Source organism: Corticium candelabrum, chromosome 3 (genome assembly GCF_963422355.1).
Source record: "Corticium candelabrum chromosome 3, ooCorCand1.1, whole genome shotgun sequence".
NCBI lineage: Eukaryota > Metazoa > Porifera > Homoscleromorpha > Homosclerophorida > Plakinidae > Corticium > Corticium candelabrum.
This window is the reverse complement of record NC_085087.1, coordinates 5,478,009-5,495,508: the sequence shown is the minus strand read 5'-3', so window position 1 is coordinate 5,495,508 and position 17,500 is coordinate 5,478,009. Positions and strand designations below refer to the sequence as shown.

The window sequence follows — 17,500 nt, the reverse complement described above, 5'->3', positions numbered from 1 at the left end:
CAGCTGTGGCTTAGTAGATGCCAATGAGTGTTTGTCACCTAAAATCCCTGAGCAGAGTGACAGTAACAACTGAACTCTGCTAGAGACCTGAATTGTAGAAAGTACCTAATGTCATGGGAAGTCATGTGACCTGTTTGTACATCTGCACTGCGGCTACCAATAGAACTTGGGACTCAAAATAATTTTAGACGTAACGATTAACTTGAAATCTAATGATTCAATAATTAATTAATACGTAATGATAATAATTCGTGCTATTTTTATACATCGTATCTATTTCAGATAGATTATAGTTAGTTTGAATTCAAAAACTTAAATTTGCCAATTAATTAATTAATTCTTAATCGCAGCAAATAAATATTGTTTAATATATTAATAAATAATAATAAGTAAGACTTGCTTGTTAATATAATAAAGGTGGTCGACTAATGGAAAGTCACGTAACCTGATCATATCATTGCAGCTGCAGCAACAAAACTCAAAACTTAAAATTTAAGCAGAACAATTAGCTTGAAATCTAATGATTCAATAATTAATAATTAATTAGTAATAATAATTAATCAGTAATAATAATTAATTAGTAATAATAATTAATTAGTAATAATAATAAATAATAATAATTAATAATAATTTCTATCTGATAATTGATATCGTTACACGTCGTGTCTACTTCAGAAAGATTACACATAGTTTGAGTCTTTAACTTACAAAATTAATTAATTAACTATTATTTGCAATAATTAAATATCGTCTATTATATCTACTATATTGCCCAACACTTCCATGCATACCGATGACAAAAATTTAAATCACAAACCTAGACCAACACCTTCAAAAATAACCCCACGCATGCGCAACTCGGGTTACCTACTCGAGCACGCGGCACTTTCCGGGAGGTGTCACTGTCTGTCAACACTTTCTCTAATTAAATCCGCGAAACCTTACTACGTGTACATACTTCCAACTCTGACGACCGCCCATTGGCTGAGGTAAACAAAGTGACTGGATTCGTTCGTCAAGCGGTAGAGCCTAAACCTGGCGCGCAGCCCATCCGGAAACGACGAGAACGACTTAATGACGAGACGATAATTCGCGCTGACCGCCAATTCCGTCGACTTGTAACCTTTCGCGTAGATCTCCTCATCCGCCGTCTCGTCGCCGCGTTTGACGGCCCACAAGAGATGGTAATCGACGCGATTCGCACTGCGCAGGATCACTCGACTTCCCGGTATCCCGTATACAGTCAACGGCGTCGACGCCAAATCGACGTTCGTCTCGACGCCTACAGAACAGCTTTACTCTCTTAATTCGAGAATTAACTTGTGCGTTATTAGATTTCGCTTACTGCAACGTATGGCGCCGTTTCCACTCGCTGCGATGGATCTAGTGGATAGAAGAGCGACGACGACGATGACAGCTAACGCACGCATGTTGATCGGATGTTAGACTGATGGGATGTCGAGCGGTTGCCTGAAGTTGCTGCACATGTGATCTCACTGTCAGGATATTCGCTTAGTGGCTACTAAGTAGTGACAAGGATAAACCGGAGACACCGCCTCATTGCGTCTTCCCCAGAATGACCGCAGACCCACATGATCACCAGACCACACACATTAAACCAGTACGCATGCGCAGCATTTCTGTCGCCGAGCGTGTGCCTAATTGCAGGAATAGCACTGCGAGGCCAATACATACGGGAATCATTATTTCATTAAACATAATATATTTCGTTTAACATACGGCATCATGGTTAGGTATGGGTATCACTAGTTTATATAACATACGGGTATCACTATTGTTACTTTACATAACATACGGGTACCATTATTTAACATAATTTTTTTATTTAATTAATTAACATACGGCTTTATACGGGTATCGCTAGTTTATATAACATACGGGTATCACTATTGTTACTTTACATAACATACGGGTACCATGATTTCATTAAACATAATTTATTTCATTTAACATCCGGCATCATGATTACATACTGGTATCACTAGTTCATATAACATACGGCTATCACCATTCCATAAAGCTTTTTATAAATAATTTTACACCATTCAAATCACACTACGACATTAGATGTAGAGTGTACTGTATGTTACCCTATCGTCAAGCATCTGCACATGCTCTCCACACTAACAATGCAACAAACATTCATCGCATATAACACGACTACTACTCTTGTCTCGCCGCCGGCTGCACTTCATTCAAGTCTGCATATTCGACCGCGCTGTATCGCAAGGGAGCCGGCAACGGCTGCTCCATAGCATCTTCATCCAATTCGGCATACCTTGCCGTATTTGTCTGTAAGAGAAAAACAGGACATGCATTGTGCACGTATTGTATTGTACCAGTGGTATGCATGTATCATGCTCCACAATACAGTCTGCTTCACATGCAAGTGTAAATCTAGTGTAAATCCATCTGAAGCACTCAAAGTGCCGATGAATGAATTTACATGAATTTGGTTCCTCTGTTGAGTATAAATGTTGATGATGTAAAATGTGAAATGTTTTTCTGAGGACAAATACAGACAAACAAACACAAACACAAAAACACAAAAAACACAAACAAAACACAAACAAACAAGCAAAAACCAACACAAAACACACAAACAAACTCGAACAAACAAAGACAAATAAACAAACACAAACAAACACAAACACAAACAAACACAAACACAAACAAACACAAACAAAGACAAACAAAGACAAACAAAGACAAACAAAGACAAACAAAGACAAACAAAGACAAACACACACAACAAACTCAAACAAAGACACAAACACAAACAAACAAAGACACAAACAACACAAACAAACAAAATTATTGTATCCAGTAATGGCAAAAGACAAAAGTGGAAACTTTTGATATCTACAAGGAATGAGGTGTATGTATCAATTAGATGTATAATACTGTACACCTCTCAATATCTGTTCTCTATGTTTCTTTGAGCACAATCGTTTTTCAAGGAATCCCTACATTTCGTTTCATTAGGCATTTGTCAAAGTAATTAATTACCTACTATTGTCTCTGAGTGTGGCATACTTGAAAACGACTAACTCTTGTATGCAACATTCATCACCCTAGACATACACGTACTATAGTCTCACAAGCCAAGCCTTCCTCTGTGCCCACTTTGCAACCTCACATGCTATTCGCTTGCTCGCACGAACAGCACATAAGGTCGCACATGAGCACGGAGGAAAGCTTCACTTGCGAGGCTACACGTACCATACATCTGATCACAACTTTTATGCACCACCAATGTCTCTACTGTCTGGATCATCATTGTTAGTATCCTCGTCATGGTCCATTAGATAACGATTTAATAGTGATGTTTATAACGTATACACAGAGAGGAATATAACAGTCGGTCGTCGGTCATCAACTGGTGTTCATAGTACCTACATGATTGGTCAAGGCGTAATAGTTATTGCATACATGGTAGGAAATCAAAACAAGTGACCCAAAAGTCTAGACAAATGATCCAAGCAACTGGCCAAATCCAATTATAGAGCTGATGTGATGCCCAAATGAGTGAATAACCATACTGTTCAGGGTTTTCTCCAGCATACAAAAGGCACGATGTTCTGCCATGCCTTCGCTTCCACTTGGTACAGGCCCGCCATGCTTTGTTGCATGAGTACTCAGTAGGCAGTGATTAGCTATGAACACAATTGACTTGCATTTGTATTTTGAAAAGTGGGAAGTCGTTTGAGGCTAACAAGTAGTTAGTTCCTAGGATGATTGGTCTGAAGATAAGACCAATTAGGACAAAGACTGCTATATAGTATGACTCAACAGTGGTTGTCAGCACCGCCCACTATTAGGTCAGTATCTGATGGCAACAAACAAATTCTGTAGATATGAGGCCCTTCCTATCATACGTGGGTTCTCAGCTTCTTGAAGTCTAGAAATTTTCCCCTAGCTATACACCTTATTATATAACTATCGTGTAGTCAAGCACAGTGAACTAAGACAGAAGGTGTGTTCACACTATGGTTTGCGAGCCTGGTTTGAGCTTGTTATCATAATTGAGTTATAGCCTGTTCACACTAGCAAGGTTATGTAGCCTAACCGAGCCAAACCAAACCGAACCGCACCAGCTAACCGTGTTGGCCTGCTTTCACACTGCCAAAGGCTGAAAGCGCGCTGAGAGTGCGTAGTCAAAGAAAGTGGGCGTGTATTCAGCTAACTGTGCATATCCGGATAGTTCTTGTGATGGATCGTAGGCAAGATGCGATTGTCCTGTTTTAATTGGCATCTCAGCAGTCAATCGCAGTGAGATGTACAACACCGAGGTCTCAGAGACGATTTTCCACTGGATTACCGAACCAAACCGTGGTGGTACGGTAGCTTAAGGTGAGCCAGCTCAACCCGGCTTGGTAGGTTCGGGATTTAGTCAGCGTTCACACTGCGAAGTGAAGCCGAACCAAACTGTGGCGCACCGTGCTGGCACAGTTACAAACGCTAGTGTGAACGGGCTATTAGTGTTAAACGTTGCACCTGCCCCATGGAATGCTGGTTTGCGCTGGGTTTGCAAACCCTACTTGCAAAGGTAGGTTTGTGGTTACTTGAGTCTGGTTTGGAGCTATCAAAACAATCCTAGCTGTTTAGTGCCTAGTAACCAGAGTAGCAGTCTGCCTAGCCGATAGCTACGAGAGTAGCAATGGAAATCATCGTCTTACTGTGGTGGATGCTGCTAGAAACAGGGCGTCAACAGCAAGAATCTCGCACGTGTAAGACGACAGATGACATCATTTTCATCCCTATTGCAGTGTTAGTACAGAGTACCGAACTGTTCTGTCGTTTGTCATGCGGAGTATTCTAACTCTGTTATCAGACGCCATGCCTAGAGATTCCTGCTCAAACAATGGGTCACAATAGCGTGCTAGGTTGACAAACCAGGTAATCAAACCCAGTCCAGTCTGAACATAGGTTTGTACTGTATGCTAATTTATTACCTCATATCACGTAAATCAAAACATAACACACCATGGTTTGCAAACCATAGTGTGAACACACCTAGAGAGAAACCTTCTTTAAAAATAAACCACTTTGTTCCTTTTATGCCTGAGCATTCCATGAGAGCAGTTTGTGGCATCTCAATGTAGGCAAACCTGCATCAAAGCTTTCGTGGAGGGCGTCACCATAAATTTGGAATAGGCAGAGCCAAAACTTTGGGTGGGCGTGGTTATACAATTTTTCATCTAGAATTTGGGGACACCCTTGCTGTTACAGTGTAATACTGTAACAGTTATATTTTGAGAGCAAATAACTACAGTAGTGAATATGATGCAACAAGTAAAGTAATTAAACTAAACGTTGATGTTGATTTACAAGAAAGGATTGTGACATCCAATAAGAACGAATGCCTAAAAATTTAAAATGTCAATCAACCTTGTTTGCTATAGCAAGATGTCAACCAAAAAATTTTGCTTTATATTCCACTATGTGTATGTAATGCAAAGGACCTGGATAGTGTACCCCTACTCTTTTTCTTGGCTATGAAGAACAGTCTTTTCAAACAGCCAGGTAAAAATATTGAAAATATTTTGGAAAAGAATTAGTAGCAGAATGACACGTGCACACAGACACAGACACAGACACAGACACAGACACACACACAAACACACACATGTACACACCATACACACACACACACACACACACACACACACACACACACACACACATGTACACACACACACACACACACACACACACACACACACACACACACACACACACACACACACACACACACACACACACATGTACACACCACACACACACACACACACACACACACACACACACACACACACACACACACACACACAAACACACAGACGGACAGATAGACAGACACACACACACAGACAGACGGACAGATAGACAGACAGACACACACACACACACACACACACACACACACACACACACACACACACACACACACCTTAGATCTGTGTACGGACGAATAATGAACATCGGGATTTGGTCGTTTCTTCGCATTGTAGTCGACGAGCGCATAACTCCGTTTACTCGTAATACTCCCCTTATCCTCATCTCCGTCCTTGACCTTACTCTCGTCCTCGTCGCCAGGAATATGGTCATACAAGTGCCCAGTCGCTTCGTTACCCGTGGGACCATTGGCCACCTCATCGTACTGAACACTAGCAGCAGCACTTTGGCAGTTGGCGAGATGATCGTATGTCGATGCTCGCTTCTCTAGCGCCACTTCGTCGTAAATGTGGTCGATGTGGACATCTTGATCGGTAGGGTCGGCGGTTTGATCGGCCGGTTTAGGTTGATCGGGTTCCGGTTCTTCATCTTCAGCGATTTGATCATAATCGCTTTCGCCTGCAGGAAAAGATTTGTGTGAACAATGCTACCAACCATTTCAGTTGTAGGCCATAACAATAAATGACAATAATAACAACAACAGTAACACAATCCAGGCCACAGTAGAGCATAATACCGTCGACCAATGGCTGACCAAATAAGAAGATTGCATGGAAAGTTTGACACGATAATGACAATGACAGCGTTCTATTTGCCTACGAAAAAATCCCATCACCGTCACAGTGATCTTCCACACAATTGGATGTAAAAACGCTAGCACTTTTACATGCACATTCTCTACTCTGTAGCTCAGTCACTCCTAATGGTAATGAACACGCAACAGAATTCCTACCGTGTGTGACGATCAGAGTACAAGAACATGTACAGAGATGAAAACCTACTCACTTACTGTCTGTTCACGTGAACCGTTTACACAGGAATCGTGCTATTTACTATGCAGGTAGGTCTTTGGCATTCTCATGTATTGTACTGTAGCATAGCCGATCTCTTTACAGACTATGGACACTCAACTGGAAGCATCTTGATTGAATGAAGATATTATAGTATTTAGATAAATGATATCCTAATAAATTATTTATTTCTTAAAATGGTGGTTGCAACAAGGGGCTGCTTCAAAATGGCAGCTACGGCTCTGAGTAGCCGAACATTTGAAACTCATATTTCAGGGTCTGGGCTATGCATTCGGTGATATAGTTGCACTATCATTCGTACCTTTATTGGAGCTCTGAAGAGATGAGAGAGTGGCCGCATGCCTGGAATCACACGAAGTCGTTAGAAAATCAATCACCAAGACGATCAAAAGCAACACTGATAATATAAAAGCTATCTACTCGTTTGCATGTCTATGAATGTAACTATTTGTGAGCATCAACCACATGCTGTGTTCACACTGCACAACTGCCAGCGCGCGCGCGCGCGTGTGTGTGTGTGTGTGTGTGTGTGTGTGTGTGCATTTGTAACTACACAAATGCCGCCTACACAAACTATTCAACGATTCAATAACAACCGAGAAAGCAATAACAATAAAACCAAATACGTCCGCCCCCACCCCCTTTCTCTCTTCTTACGCCAGACCATCTCAATCCTTGATGCTCGGATATTTGGACACAATTTGACCAACCAACCAAAATAAAAAACTAATTTATGTGACCTTTGACCATGCGCAGTTTGCATTTGCACTTCACACAAACGTGAGATAACATAATGATGCTGATAGCACGCAGAACACAAAAGCAATCGCTGGACCACGTGTTCACGCTCTCGATGTCATCGATACATAAGAATCGTAGGATGTATGTACCAAGTCATTTACAGCAAACACATCAACTTTTATTTTGGTCAAGCTCCAAACTGACCGGCGAATCCGAGCAGCAACATCACATTTCTGCACGTTTGTACATGCCGTGCATCACACACTTCCAAATGAAAAACTACACAATCTATTGGCGGCTCACTGGTGTGACGTGCATAGATCACAATACAATACGATCAACATTTTTTACTTCCACGATCCGCTGGGGCTCTCTCCTTGTTCGCTCTTCGTGTTGACGTTGCATTTCGTCGTGCTCTTGCCGCCGCAGTATTCTACACGCAAACGAATCCACACACACAAACTGAAGAAAAATGAAACGAAAAAGGAGAAAGTGACCAACTTGCGCTATGGAGACAGATGAATACAATGAGTACGACGACGATGACAATGACAACGATGAGTGTGATCAAAACCGGAATCCACCAGGGCAGACCAGAATCATCTGTATGAGTAAAGAAGTTGTGACAACGTTTCACAACATTTGTGTTGGTTTACCACTGCAGTCTTCGTCCGTGGAGTCGTCGGAGTTTTTACAGCCGAGTGATTGCACGTTGCTAGGGTTGCCTGATGTGCTCGAAGTTGGCACTGTATTGGTATTGCCGCCTACACAGATAATTAGATATTTGCAGTTATGTGAGGGCATGAGATTAGGTCAATGATTAACAGCTACACATGTTAGGAATGAAATTAAAGACAATCAGACAAATTAGTCAAATTAGAATAAATAGTCTGTTGAATGGTCAGTTTGTCGGTCGACTGACAGAGACATTCCATTAGCAGTTTTGACTCTTATGTCAATATAATTCATTGTACGTGGACCGGTGGACCGGCACTACTTGTGGACTACACGACAAATCGACAGATGAACAGATAGACACACAGACAGACAGAGACAGACGAGACAGACTCCAGAAAAGGAGTAGCAGCAATAAAATGGGAGGAGAACAAAGAGGCAAAGTAAAATTATGAGCTGCTGCCAGAAGGGTCCTGCCCGTTGATCATTCCTCGTTTTCGAACATTCTTGGCTGTTGGGGCAAACAAGCAGTTAGATATTTGAACAAGCTGGCAAAGAGTGCAAGAGATGAAGAAAGACGAAATGAAACCAACTTCAAGAACAAGTGGCAATCAATTATTTCAGGCAGTCTACAACGTTGCAATGTAAATTTGTACACTTTATGACCGTAATGGTCTTTTTGAGTTAGTGTTAGGTTGCTCATGATGTAAAAGTTTGATTTAAATGGAAAATATATGTATTGAGATAGACAGACAAACAGGCAGACAGACAGACAGATAGACAGACAAACAGGCAGACAGACAGACAGACAAAGAATAGTCGTAGGTAGAACCAAGCCCTATTGGCTTGGGTAGTATTTAGTTTCTTTGTTAGAAGATGTATAATAGTTCAATGTTTGAAAATATATGTATTGACAGACAAACGAACAAACAGACAAACCAACAGACAGACAGACCAACAGACATAGCAGACCAACCAACTGACAGACAGAGAGACACACAAACATAACAGACAGACCAATAAACAGACAGAGAGACAGACGGACAAACAGACAGACAAACATAACAGACAGACAAACAGACAGACTGACCAACAGACAAAACATAACAGACAGACACACAGACAGACAAACATAACAGACAAACCAACAGACACACAGACCAACAGACACACAGACCAACAGACATAGCAGACAGACCAACTGACAGACAGAAAGACAGACAAACATAACAGACAGACCAATAAACAGACAGAGAGACAGACGGACAAACAGACAGACAAACATAACAGACAGACAAACAGACAGACAAACATAACAGACAGACAAACAGACAGACAAACAGACAGACAAACAAAACGGACAGGGAGAGACAGGCTGAGACAGACAAACAAACAAATAAATGGACAGACAGACACACAGACACTGAGACACGAATCAAGCAAATACCCAGAAACACTAGACTACTTAAATCCAACATAAAAAAAACAACACCTTCCAACTACAAACACCAAATCACACTCTGGCAACACACATCACCTGTTTCTCTAGTCGAATGCGTCGCAATCGATTCATTTCCCTTCAAATCACTCGTATTCTCAATGTCTTTCCCCGTTTCAGAAACCGAACTCGAGTAGTCCGGTAATACTAAACGCAACACCAACCTACCAACCCATCGCTTCAACAAACACCATCTCACTATATCTTCATACTTTGAACATTAAACATCTCCGAGGCTTCTCCCAAGTTATTGCTCACGACGACTCGATAAACGCCCGCATCCGACTTCGACACATTTCGAAGAGTGATGTGAGATTGGTTGAGCTTGAAATTTCCGAGTGATGAATTACGATGAAGCAGCCGTATGGTCGGATTCGGAAAGCCGGAAAGTCGAAACGGTATTGTCAGGTTACCATCCACCACCACAGTCACGACCGACTTCGTTGCGTCGACGTTGTGGTGACCGGTCACTCCATGCATATTCAGTTTCACACTCGGTTTGACTACAAATGCGATTATTGTTTATACGAGACACAAATTCAAGGTTTGTTATCGTACCGAAGACTTTGAGACGAAATGGTAGTTTTGCTGTGCCGACACAGTTTGTAGCGAGCAATTCGTAGGATCCTTTTTCTTTGTGAAGAATGGAATTGATTGTTAAACATGATTGCTTGAAATGAAATGTTGAATGTGAGTTGGTGGGTATTACATGGGGACCTTTTTTGAGAGTTAGTGTTGGTGGGGGGTCGCCAGAGAGTGCGAAGCAGATGGTGGCGTTGTCGCCTTCCATGAGCTTTAGTATGTGGTTTGAAGGTGAAGTGAGGCGGATTGTGGGAACTCCTAGAAAATGAATACAATGTTAGGAATGTAATGGGTCTTATGTTCTTTCATATACCTACGTATCAATTTGTACAGACGGACAAAGAAACAGGCAGACAAATTGACAGACAGACAGACAGATAAACAGACAGACAAACAGACAGATTGACATACAAACACACAGATGGACATATAGACAGACAGACAGACAAACAGACAGATACAGACAGACAGACAAACACCTTCACAGATAAACAAACAGACAGAGACACAGACAGACTGACAGTCTGACACATAAAACCATTTACCAAAATTAAAACATTTACTCTGCAGATCAATTAATAAAAGTCATCAACAGTTACACCATAATTCCAAAGAACTCAAGTTAATTAATGAAGTTACTAAAAATACGATACCAACATACACTGTATACAACTATAAGTTATTCAGAAAATTCAGAAAATCCAAAAATGGCTACCAAAAATCCAGTAGATGACATGAAAGAAAATTAGAATCTTTTAATTGTAGCTGCTATGCTAGTGAAACTGCACAACACAGACAGGGAAGAAATAATTACACAAAAAGACCAATAAGTGTTTGGTCTTCTGTTTCTAAGTGACTCCAACTACACAAACTTGCTCTTCCACCTGTATCAACATCCTGGTGTGTCAAGTATCAAATATTAGGTCTGTGAAGTCCCCTCATGAAAGCTCTCACCCACCAAGAACTACCACCCAGTAAACTGTTAACATCATGCATAGCACCTGGTGTGTGTGTGTGTGTGTGTGTGTGTGTGTGTGCACGTGTAAATTAAAAAAATAACAACAAGAGGTCATTCAAGTGTCACTGTTTAATTAACGGTCAGTCACCTGTTTCTGGGAAAGACCAATGGGCAACCTACTAGGCAAGTATATTACATCAGATCCTACCTCACATGTGACCTAATATCATTGCAATGTGCCACAATCTACATAAATGTATATCCAACCCATACAAAAACACATAACTGCACTTGGTGAACCCCAAGAGTGCTCACTCCTGCACAACTAAAGACAGTCTACAATACACAATCAATGAAAATGATGACGATGATACTGATGATGATGATGACCAGGATGGCAATGCACAATTGGGAGTACCTATGAGAACTATCTTCCTCATCATGGCAATTACTAAGTCACTATGTGCATCACTTACTGATAAACATAAATTTAATAATGATGGTAATGTAATAAATTCAATGCAAACCACTAGTAGTAACTGTAGACCATATAGGGATCATCAACACAGCAATTCGAAAATTATATCCCCGCTTATTTTGATATCACCAGACTGATGGCCAGATGTGTACATGCAGACCTCTCAACTCTCACGATTTATGGGCATGTCTCAAAATCTCACAATTGTGCCCAATTCTCACGATTGCCAGTCGTTTCTCCCGACAAGCCTACCGTGAGACTCTCTGACAGTCGCTTTGTGTAGACCCGTTTTTCCAGACCCAACCCCCCCCCCCCCCCCGCAAACTTGATTGCATACATACGCAATCAAGTTGGAAGGCTTGGCTGAACTACAGACAGAGCTGGATATCAAAGTGTAGTCACCGTTACAAATAAAGAAAACGTACGAGAGAGATTCGCAATCTTGTTGTTGAAGCAGAGTTCGGGTCGCACACAAAACCAACTCATCACCTTTCCTCATGTCAAAGGCACCAAATAGGTTACGTTTTCAGGGTTCGAAAAACCTAAGAAATGATGGCCGCAAAGCAATTCTTACTATGCCACGCCCCTCAATAAATGTACATGGGCTACACCTACTTGTGATGCGCAGAAGTTATTAGTCAAACAGTCTTATAGCTACTTACTTTTGTTACACTCATCCTAGTTCAATAGTATGATGCGACAATGTATCCACATGCAGGCACAGAAGGAGCTTCAAGCCCAGTTCACAGTACGATGCTGGCACGAGTGTTGTGCGAGCGTCCTGGACGCTGACGATGAGCGAGCGTCAGCGTCACACTGTGAACATGTCAGCATCCACGATGCTCGCACAACAATAGACGAGCGTCCACGGCACTGAAATAGTGAAAAGTTCTAATCGAGCATCCTAGCCGGAAGTCACCCAGCGTCCGATGATATCACGTGCTCCGTTGCAACCAATCAAAAGTCAGTCACTGGACGTATCCGGGATATTCTATTCGTTCGGCATCAATCATTGATTCGTCAATGGAAGTTTTCATTGAGTGTGTGAGCGGTTTTCCCTGCGTTTGGCAAGTTCAGTCAAAGGACTACAAGGACATGAGGATGAAAGAAAACGCTTGATCGAGACTACGGCACAGCAGCGCAACAAAAGCAAAACATCGTCGTCCATGTCTCTTGCGAGTACATTGTATTGTACACACGTGGTTACTTTGGAGCGCCAGACCACTGTCGCAGCGTGTTCTTTGAGCGATGGACGCTCGTCAGCCACAATACTGTGAATGGTACAGCACTAGCGTCTTTGCTGACGCTCGTGTGAGAGTCCTTGTCAGCGTCCAGGATGCTCGTAGGACGCTGTGCCAGCGTCTTACTGTGAACCGGGCTTCATTCTCTAGATTAAATCTAGGTTCAAGGGTTTTGGACATCCTAGAGTTCATAAACCGACCAACTGACCAACAGTTTGTCGCACTAAGGCCAAGGTCTCTTTGTGCAGATGTCATGCACACGTGCCATATTTCCATTATCTCATACTTAAAGTTCTTACCATAAGTAACACTAGACAAATAGATTGTGATGCAGAGAAAAGCCAGACTTCATTGACACCATATCAGCTCGTTCCTTGCAGCAACTGATGTAATTGAGCATGAGCTCAAAAACAGTGCGAAGCTGTAGTTCTTAGTTAATGGCAATATTCGTGCCCCTCAAAAAGCAATGATAGAGGCAGTCTCCGTCTGCGCCCACAGCTAGATTTGCAGGAGCTTTTTCTATCAGATCCCTAACCATCAAATCTAGTTGGCACCGAGACAAGAAACTAGTAGCTGGCTTCCGGGAATATTGGTATTTGCCCGTCTCGGCTAGAATTGCTCTGGTTTCAACTTCTGTTGCACATTTCAAGCCACACAAGTGTTGCATGCACACCACTGTATGGGAAGCCAGTCAAAATCGACCCTATTGTGTGGTTTCTTTAATTAATTAATTAATTACCTAAGTGTTTCTAAGGTACAGGTAAGTGTCATTCCTTGTGCACCTGCTTCAGGGCATTAGGATCACGGAACACACTGCGGGACACTTTACGTACCTATAGACAGAAAAGTTACGGTTTTTGTGTACCCAGATTACGCCGTACTAGTTTTCAAGCTCCTACTAAACTCGGAAATCTGGAAAGTCTATCTTCGTCATGGTTTACCATTCCTATACGGCATGACAACTTCCTAGGCTTGACTAGTCACCATTCCTGTGACAGAGATCGCCATTTGGCCACTTGGCAACCGGTTTTTCGAACCCTGGTTTTACACAAACCAGGTTTGAACATGCGAGCACTACATATCAGGGTGAAAACAGAGCGCATACGATGATCACGTGGTAAGCACACAAACGCAGTGCAGATGGTCTCTTCAGTCTTGCATGCACATCCACGCCATTTCATAACACAACCACATTTCAAAATTCAGTAGTATGAAATTCTCAAACATGACTTAGCTGTAAGACTTTGGACTGCTATCTACCGTTTCTGAGCATGGCGAACTCCTACTGGAGCATGGTGCTGAGCCACGCTGCCACGCTATAAGAAGAACCCTGGGCTAAATACCCTTGTGCAACTCTAATTGTGTAGAAACCCAGATGGCACACTATCTACACTAGAATTTTAAAAACTTTTTCTCTGAAAAAATAAATAGATGTAGGGATAATCAATTGTATAAAAAGTAACAGAAACAAGACCTATAGATAATATGAACCACAGCCAGACATCATTAGTGAATCCTTGCAACCTCCCCTCCCCCCCCCCCAATGTAAAATGTAGGGAATATGGGGTTGGAAGGATTCACTAATGATGTCTGGCTTTGGTTCACATTATCTATAGATCTTGTTTCTGTTACTTTTTATACAATCCCTACAAATCTATATATTTTTCAGAGAAAAAGTTTTTAAAATTTTAGTTTGGTAAGATTTTAGAAGGGCAAAAGCACAACAGATACCTAGGGTGTACATGTCTTCATTAGGGCCTGTACGCCTCAGTGTTCTCGCCAGTAAGGTCAAAAATAACAGTTGGGAGAGAGAAGGGACGTTTGCAGTGGGGGAAACAGCATTTATTGACTGTTGGGACAGAATTGGAAAGCCTTAACAAACACAGTGTTGGTGTTTGAGGTGTAATCCTGTTGACCTTTCACATAAGAAATGCTAATGAGTGACTGTGGTTGCAGCAGGTGTTCTACTAATTATTGTTTATCTTCAATCTCATGTTTTGTACTCTACACCTTCACTCTTTTAGGTCAGCTCGTAATTCTGGTTTTAAGTCAACTTGTCATTGTAATAATCCACTGCATTATCTGTCTCTCTGTCTGCTATGTTGCCTTTGATTCTAATACAACTAGACAACACAAAGTAATTTTATGATCTCATTACCAAATATGTCAACATCAAACTTTTGATGACGTCATTATATTTAATGACATCATATTGACGTTGGCAAAAATCCTGGCTAGAACACTGCGCCTTTCTAAGCATGTCTAAGGTTTAGCACATTTTCATTAGTGTTTATTAATTAAACCTGTTTATACATGTATGTAACAGCTTTCGCTAGACATGATTCAGAGGTAGTTTACTCTTTACTCAAGCTTGAGTGGTCTCTATGTCTATGGGGTAGATAGGGAACCCTGGTACCCTAGCGCAAGTTGCACGAATATAGATCCCAATTTTTAGTGCCTTCGCATTGCTCTTTCTTCTGTGCGTGTATAATTGAATATGCAACGGCAGTTGGAATAGAACTTGGCCTAGTACTGCTAGTCAAAGCCAAAGAGTATCACATATGAGATATGCGTTGGAAATAATGGGTTCCCGTATACATTGCTATCTGTACGTAATTACTTGTCAATTTTGCTCCTGTGTACAACGCAGATAGCGAACAATTTCAGACTAGACCGGACAATGGCAAACATGACTGAATTACAGTTTTGGTAGTAGACTCTTTCATAAACTCTTTGGGCATAGCTAACTGGCGCTTCATCCATTGTCTCTGGTTGCCATGGACAAGCATTGCAAATACTGCTGTGATTGGTCCAAACTGTGCAACAGCGTTGATGGCAGTCAAAGGATCAAATCTGCTTAAAAACACAATTTTTAACATTCCTTTCAGTTTTTTAATCAACAAAGAATAGAGTTCGGGTAATTCTAAAGTGCTTACTAAAGTTTCTAAAGTGGAGCAAAAGCCCTACATACAGGGTACTACCGTTCCCTGTGACACTTTGTGTAGTGGTATAATACTTATATTTAGCACAAAAAATGCTGACCTGGAATAGAATGGGTAAGGCCTACAGAAGAATATAGAGAGTCTACGCATGGGTGGGGTGATCATAGTGATGGTAAGACATGGAGCTGCTGTTACGCATTACTGAGTGCACATTGGAGCTATTCAAATAGTCTTCAAAAACTATAAAATTAGCAGGTAAGTTACTATGCCCACACCCATGATAATTGATTATGATAATAAAATGATACCTAAAACTTCTCTCATAGAAATATAAACTCAATCCTCGACGTTCAACTTCAAGAGTCGTTTAACCATGCACCAAAGGCAATACAGTCAGAGTATCTTATCACAAGCTGTCAGTCTTGTTGCATAAGTAGGCTTGGACAATAACAATGTGGTGTATGCCTATAGGGCATCATGCAGCTACATGATGTGGCTGGAATTTCCAAACACTTCTGAACCATTTAGATAACATCAGTATGTTGTATCATTTAATGACCATAGAAGATTGGTTTGCCTTAGGATTTACCAATGCCCTGCTTGTTGCCATGAGTATCCACTAACTGACAAGGTGGAGCAGACAATGTCTGCATCAGGATTCTGCCTTCTAAATAGGCATCTTGGCTAGGACACAACATCTAAACCATGTCACTTCAACCTTGCACTTTGAAGTCCTAAAAACCTGCTGACTGGTCGATCCACAAGCTACATATTGACCTGATCATTCCACAAAAGCCAATCAAAATGTTTAGTCATTCTCAGAATTCTCTTTGAGAGCAGTTCTGTTGCTCAAGGTCATGTCATAACACCACATCCTATGCAGGACACCAAGTGACTGGAAGTGTGACCCTCGTTTACTAAACAACTACACACTGGTCATCAGGTGTGTGAGAAAATATTGTCAAAGATGTCCATCAGGACGGAAGCCTTCAAGTCATTGCCACACATCAACAGTTTGCACTGATAGTAATGTGACAGCATCACCATTCTGCTCCTCTAATAGTAGGACATATTGATACTATTACTCTTACTTCACTTCAAACATTTACCTACTCCAGGTGTCCTTACAACAAACAAAAGAAAGCGGGCTTATCAGACTAATGAACTGAGGCAGTAATCAATGCATGCACAATGCATATGCACCACAATGCATGTGCACCACCACCACCATACCTCCAATTTGTATCCATCCCTTGCCGCTCGAGTAGAAAATCCTACTCGTGTCGTTTGCGAATACAAGCTCGTACCTGATCGCTTTCCCGACAAACCCAGTGATGTTAGAAATCAAAATGCCTCCTCTAGAGACAACCTTCAGTAATCTCCGCATACTCTTACGAACGTTGAGACGCCACTGCAGTTTCATTCCTGCCGCACTCCTCGCTGCCGTGATGGTCATTGTCTCATTGCTGTCGCCGTACATCGTCAACGGCGTCGACTCCAGGTTGTGTTTCACACCTGCAGACACCAACGAAACGTCGCACAAACCAGACAAGGCATCACACATTACATTACCGCAAGAAACGGCGTCGTCCGA

At 41.6% G+C, this 17,500-nt stretch overlaps 2 protein-coding genes across 4 annotated transcripts in view; both read right to left on the bottom strand.

The window, feature by feature from the left end:
- Positions 1-1,576, bottom strand: part of LOC134176833 (hemicentin-2-like) — a 6,426-nt gene extending 4,850 nt beyond the window's left edge. For all 3 annotated transcript variants that reach the window (XM_062643500.1, XM_062643499.1, XM_062643502.1), the window contains exons 1-2: positions 1,346-1,576; positions 959-1,282 (exon numbers count right to left, since the gene is read on the bottom strand). In XM_062643500.1, the coding sequence (XP_062499484.1) occupies positions 959-1,282; positions 1,346-1,430 (409 nt within the window). In that variant the 5' untranslated portion in view covers positions 1,431-1,576. The remainder of the gene's footprint in view (positions 1-958; positions 1,283-1,345) is intronic.
- Positions 1,577-1,942: 366 nt separating this feature from the next.
- The window catches only part of LOC134176951 (uncharacterized), a 16,034-nt gene continuing 476 nt past the window's right edge, over positions 1,943-17,500 (bottom strand). Inside the window, exons 2-12 of the mRNA XM_062643641.1 lie at positions 17,479-17,500; positions 17,140-17,421; positions 10,264-10,545; positions 9,918-10,208; positions 9,745-9,852; positions 8,189-8,296; positions 8,034-8,135; positions 7,884-7,965; positions 7,093-7,133; positions 5,975-6,378; positions 1,943-2,313 (exon numbers count right to left, since the gene is read on the bottom strand). The exon at positions 17,479-17,500 is cut by the window's right edge and continues 67 nt beyond it. Coding sequence (XP_062499625.1) covers positions 2,185-2,313; positions 5,975-6,378; positions 7,093-7,133; positions 7,884-7,965; positions 8,034-8,135; positions 8,189-8,296; positions 9,745-9,852; positions 9,918-10,208; positions 10,264-10,545; positions 17,140-17,421; positions 17,479-17,500 — 1,851 coding nt within the window. The 3' untranslated portion in view covers positions 1,943-2,184. The remainder of the gene's footprint in view (positions 2,314-5,974; positions 6,379-7,092; positions 7,134-7,883; positions 7,966-8,033; positions 8,136-8,188; positions 8,297-9,744; positions 9,853-9,917; positions 10,209-10,263; positions 10,546-17,139; positions 17,422-17,478) is intronic.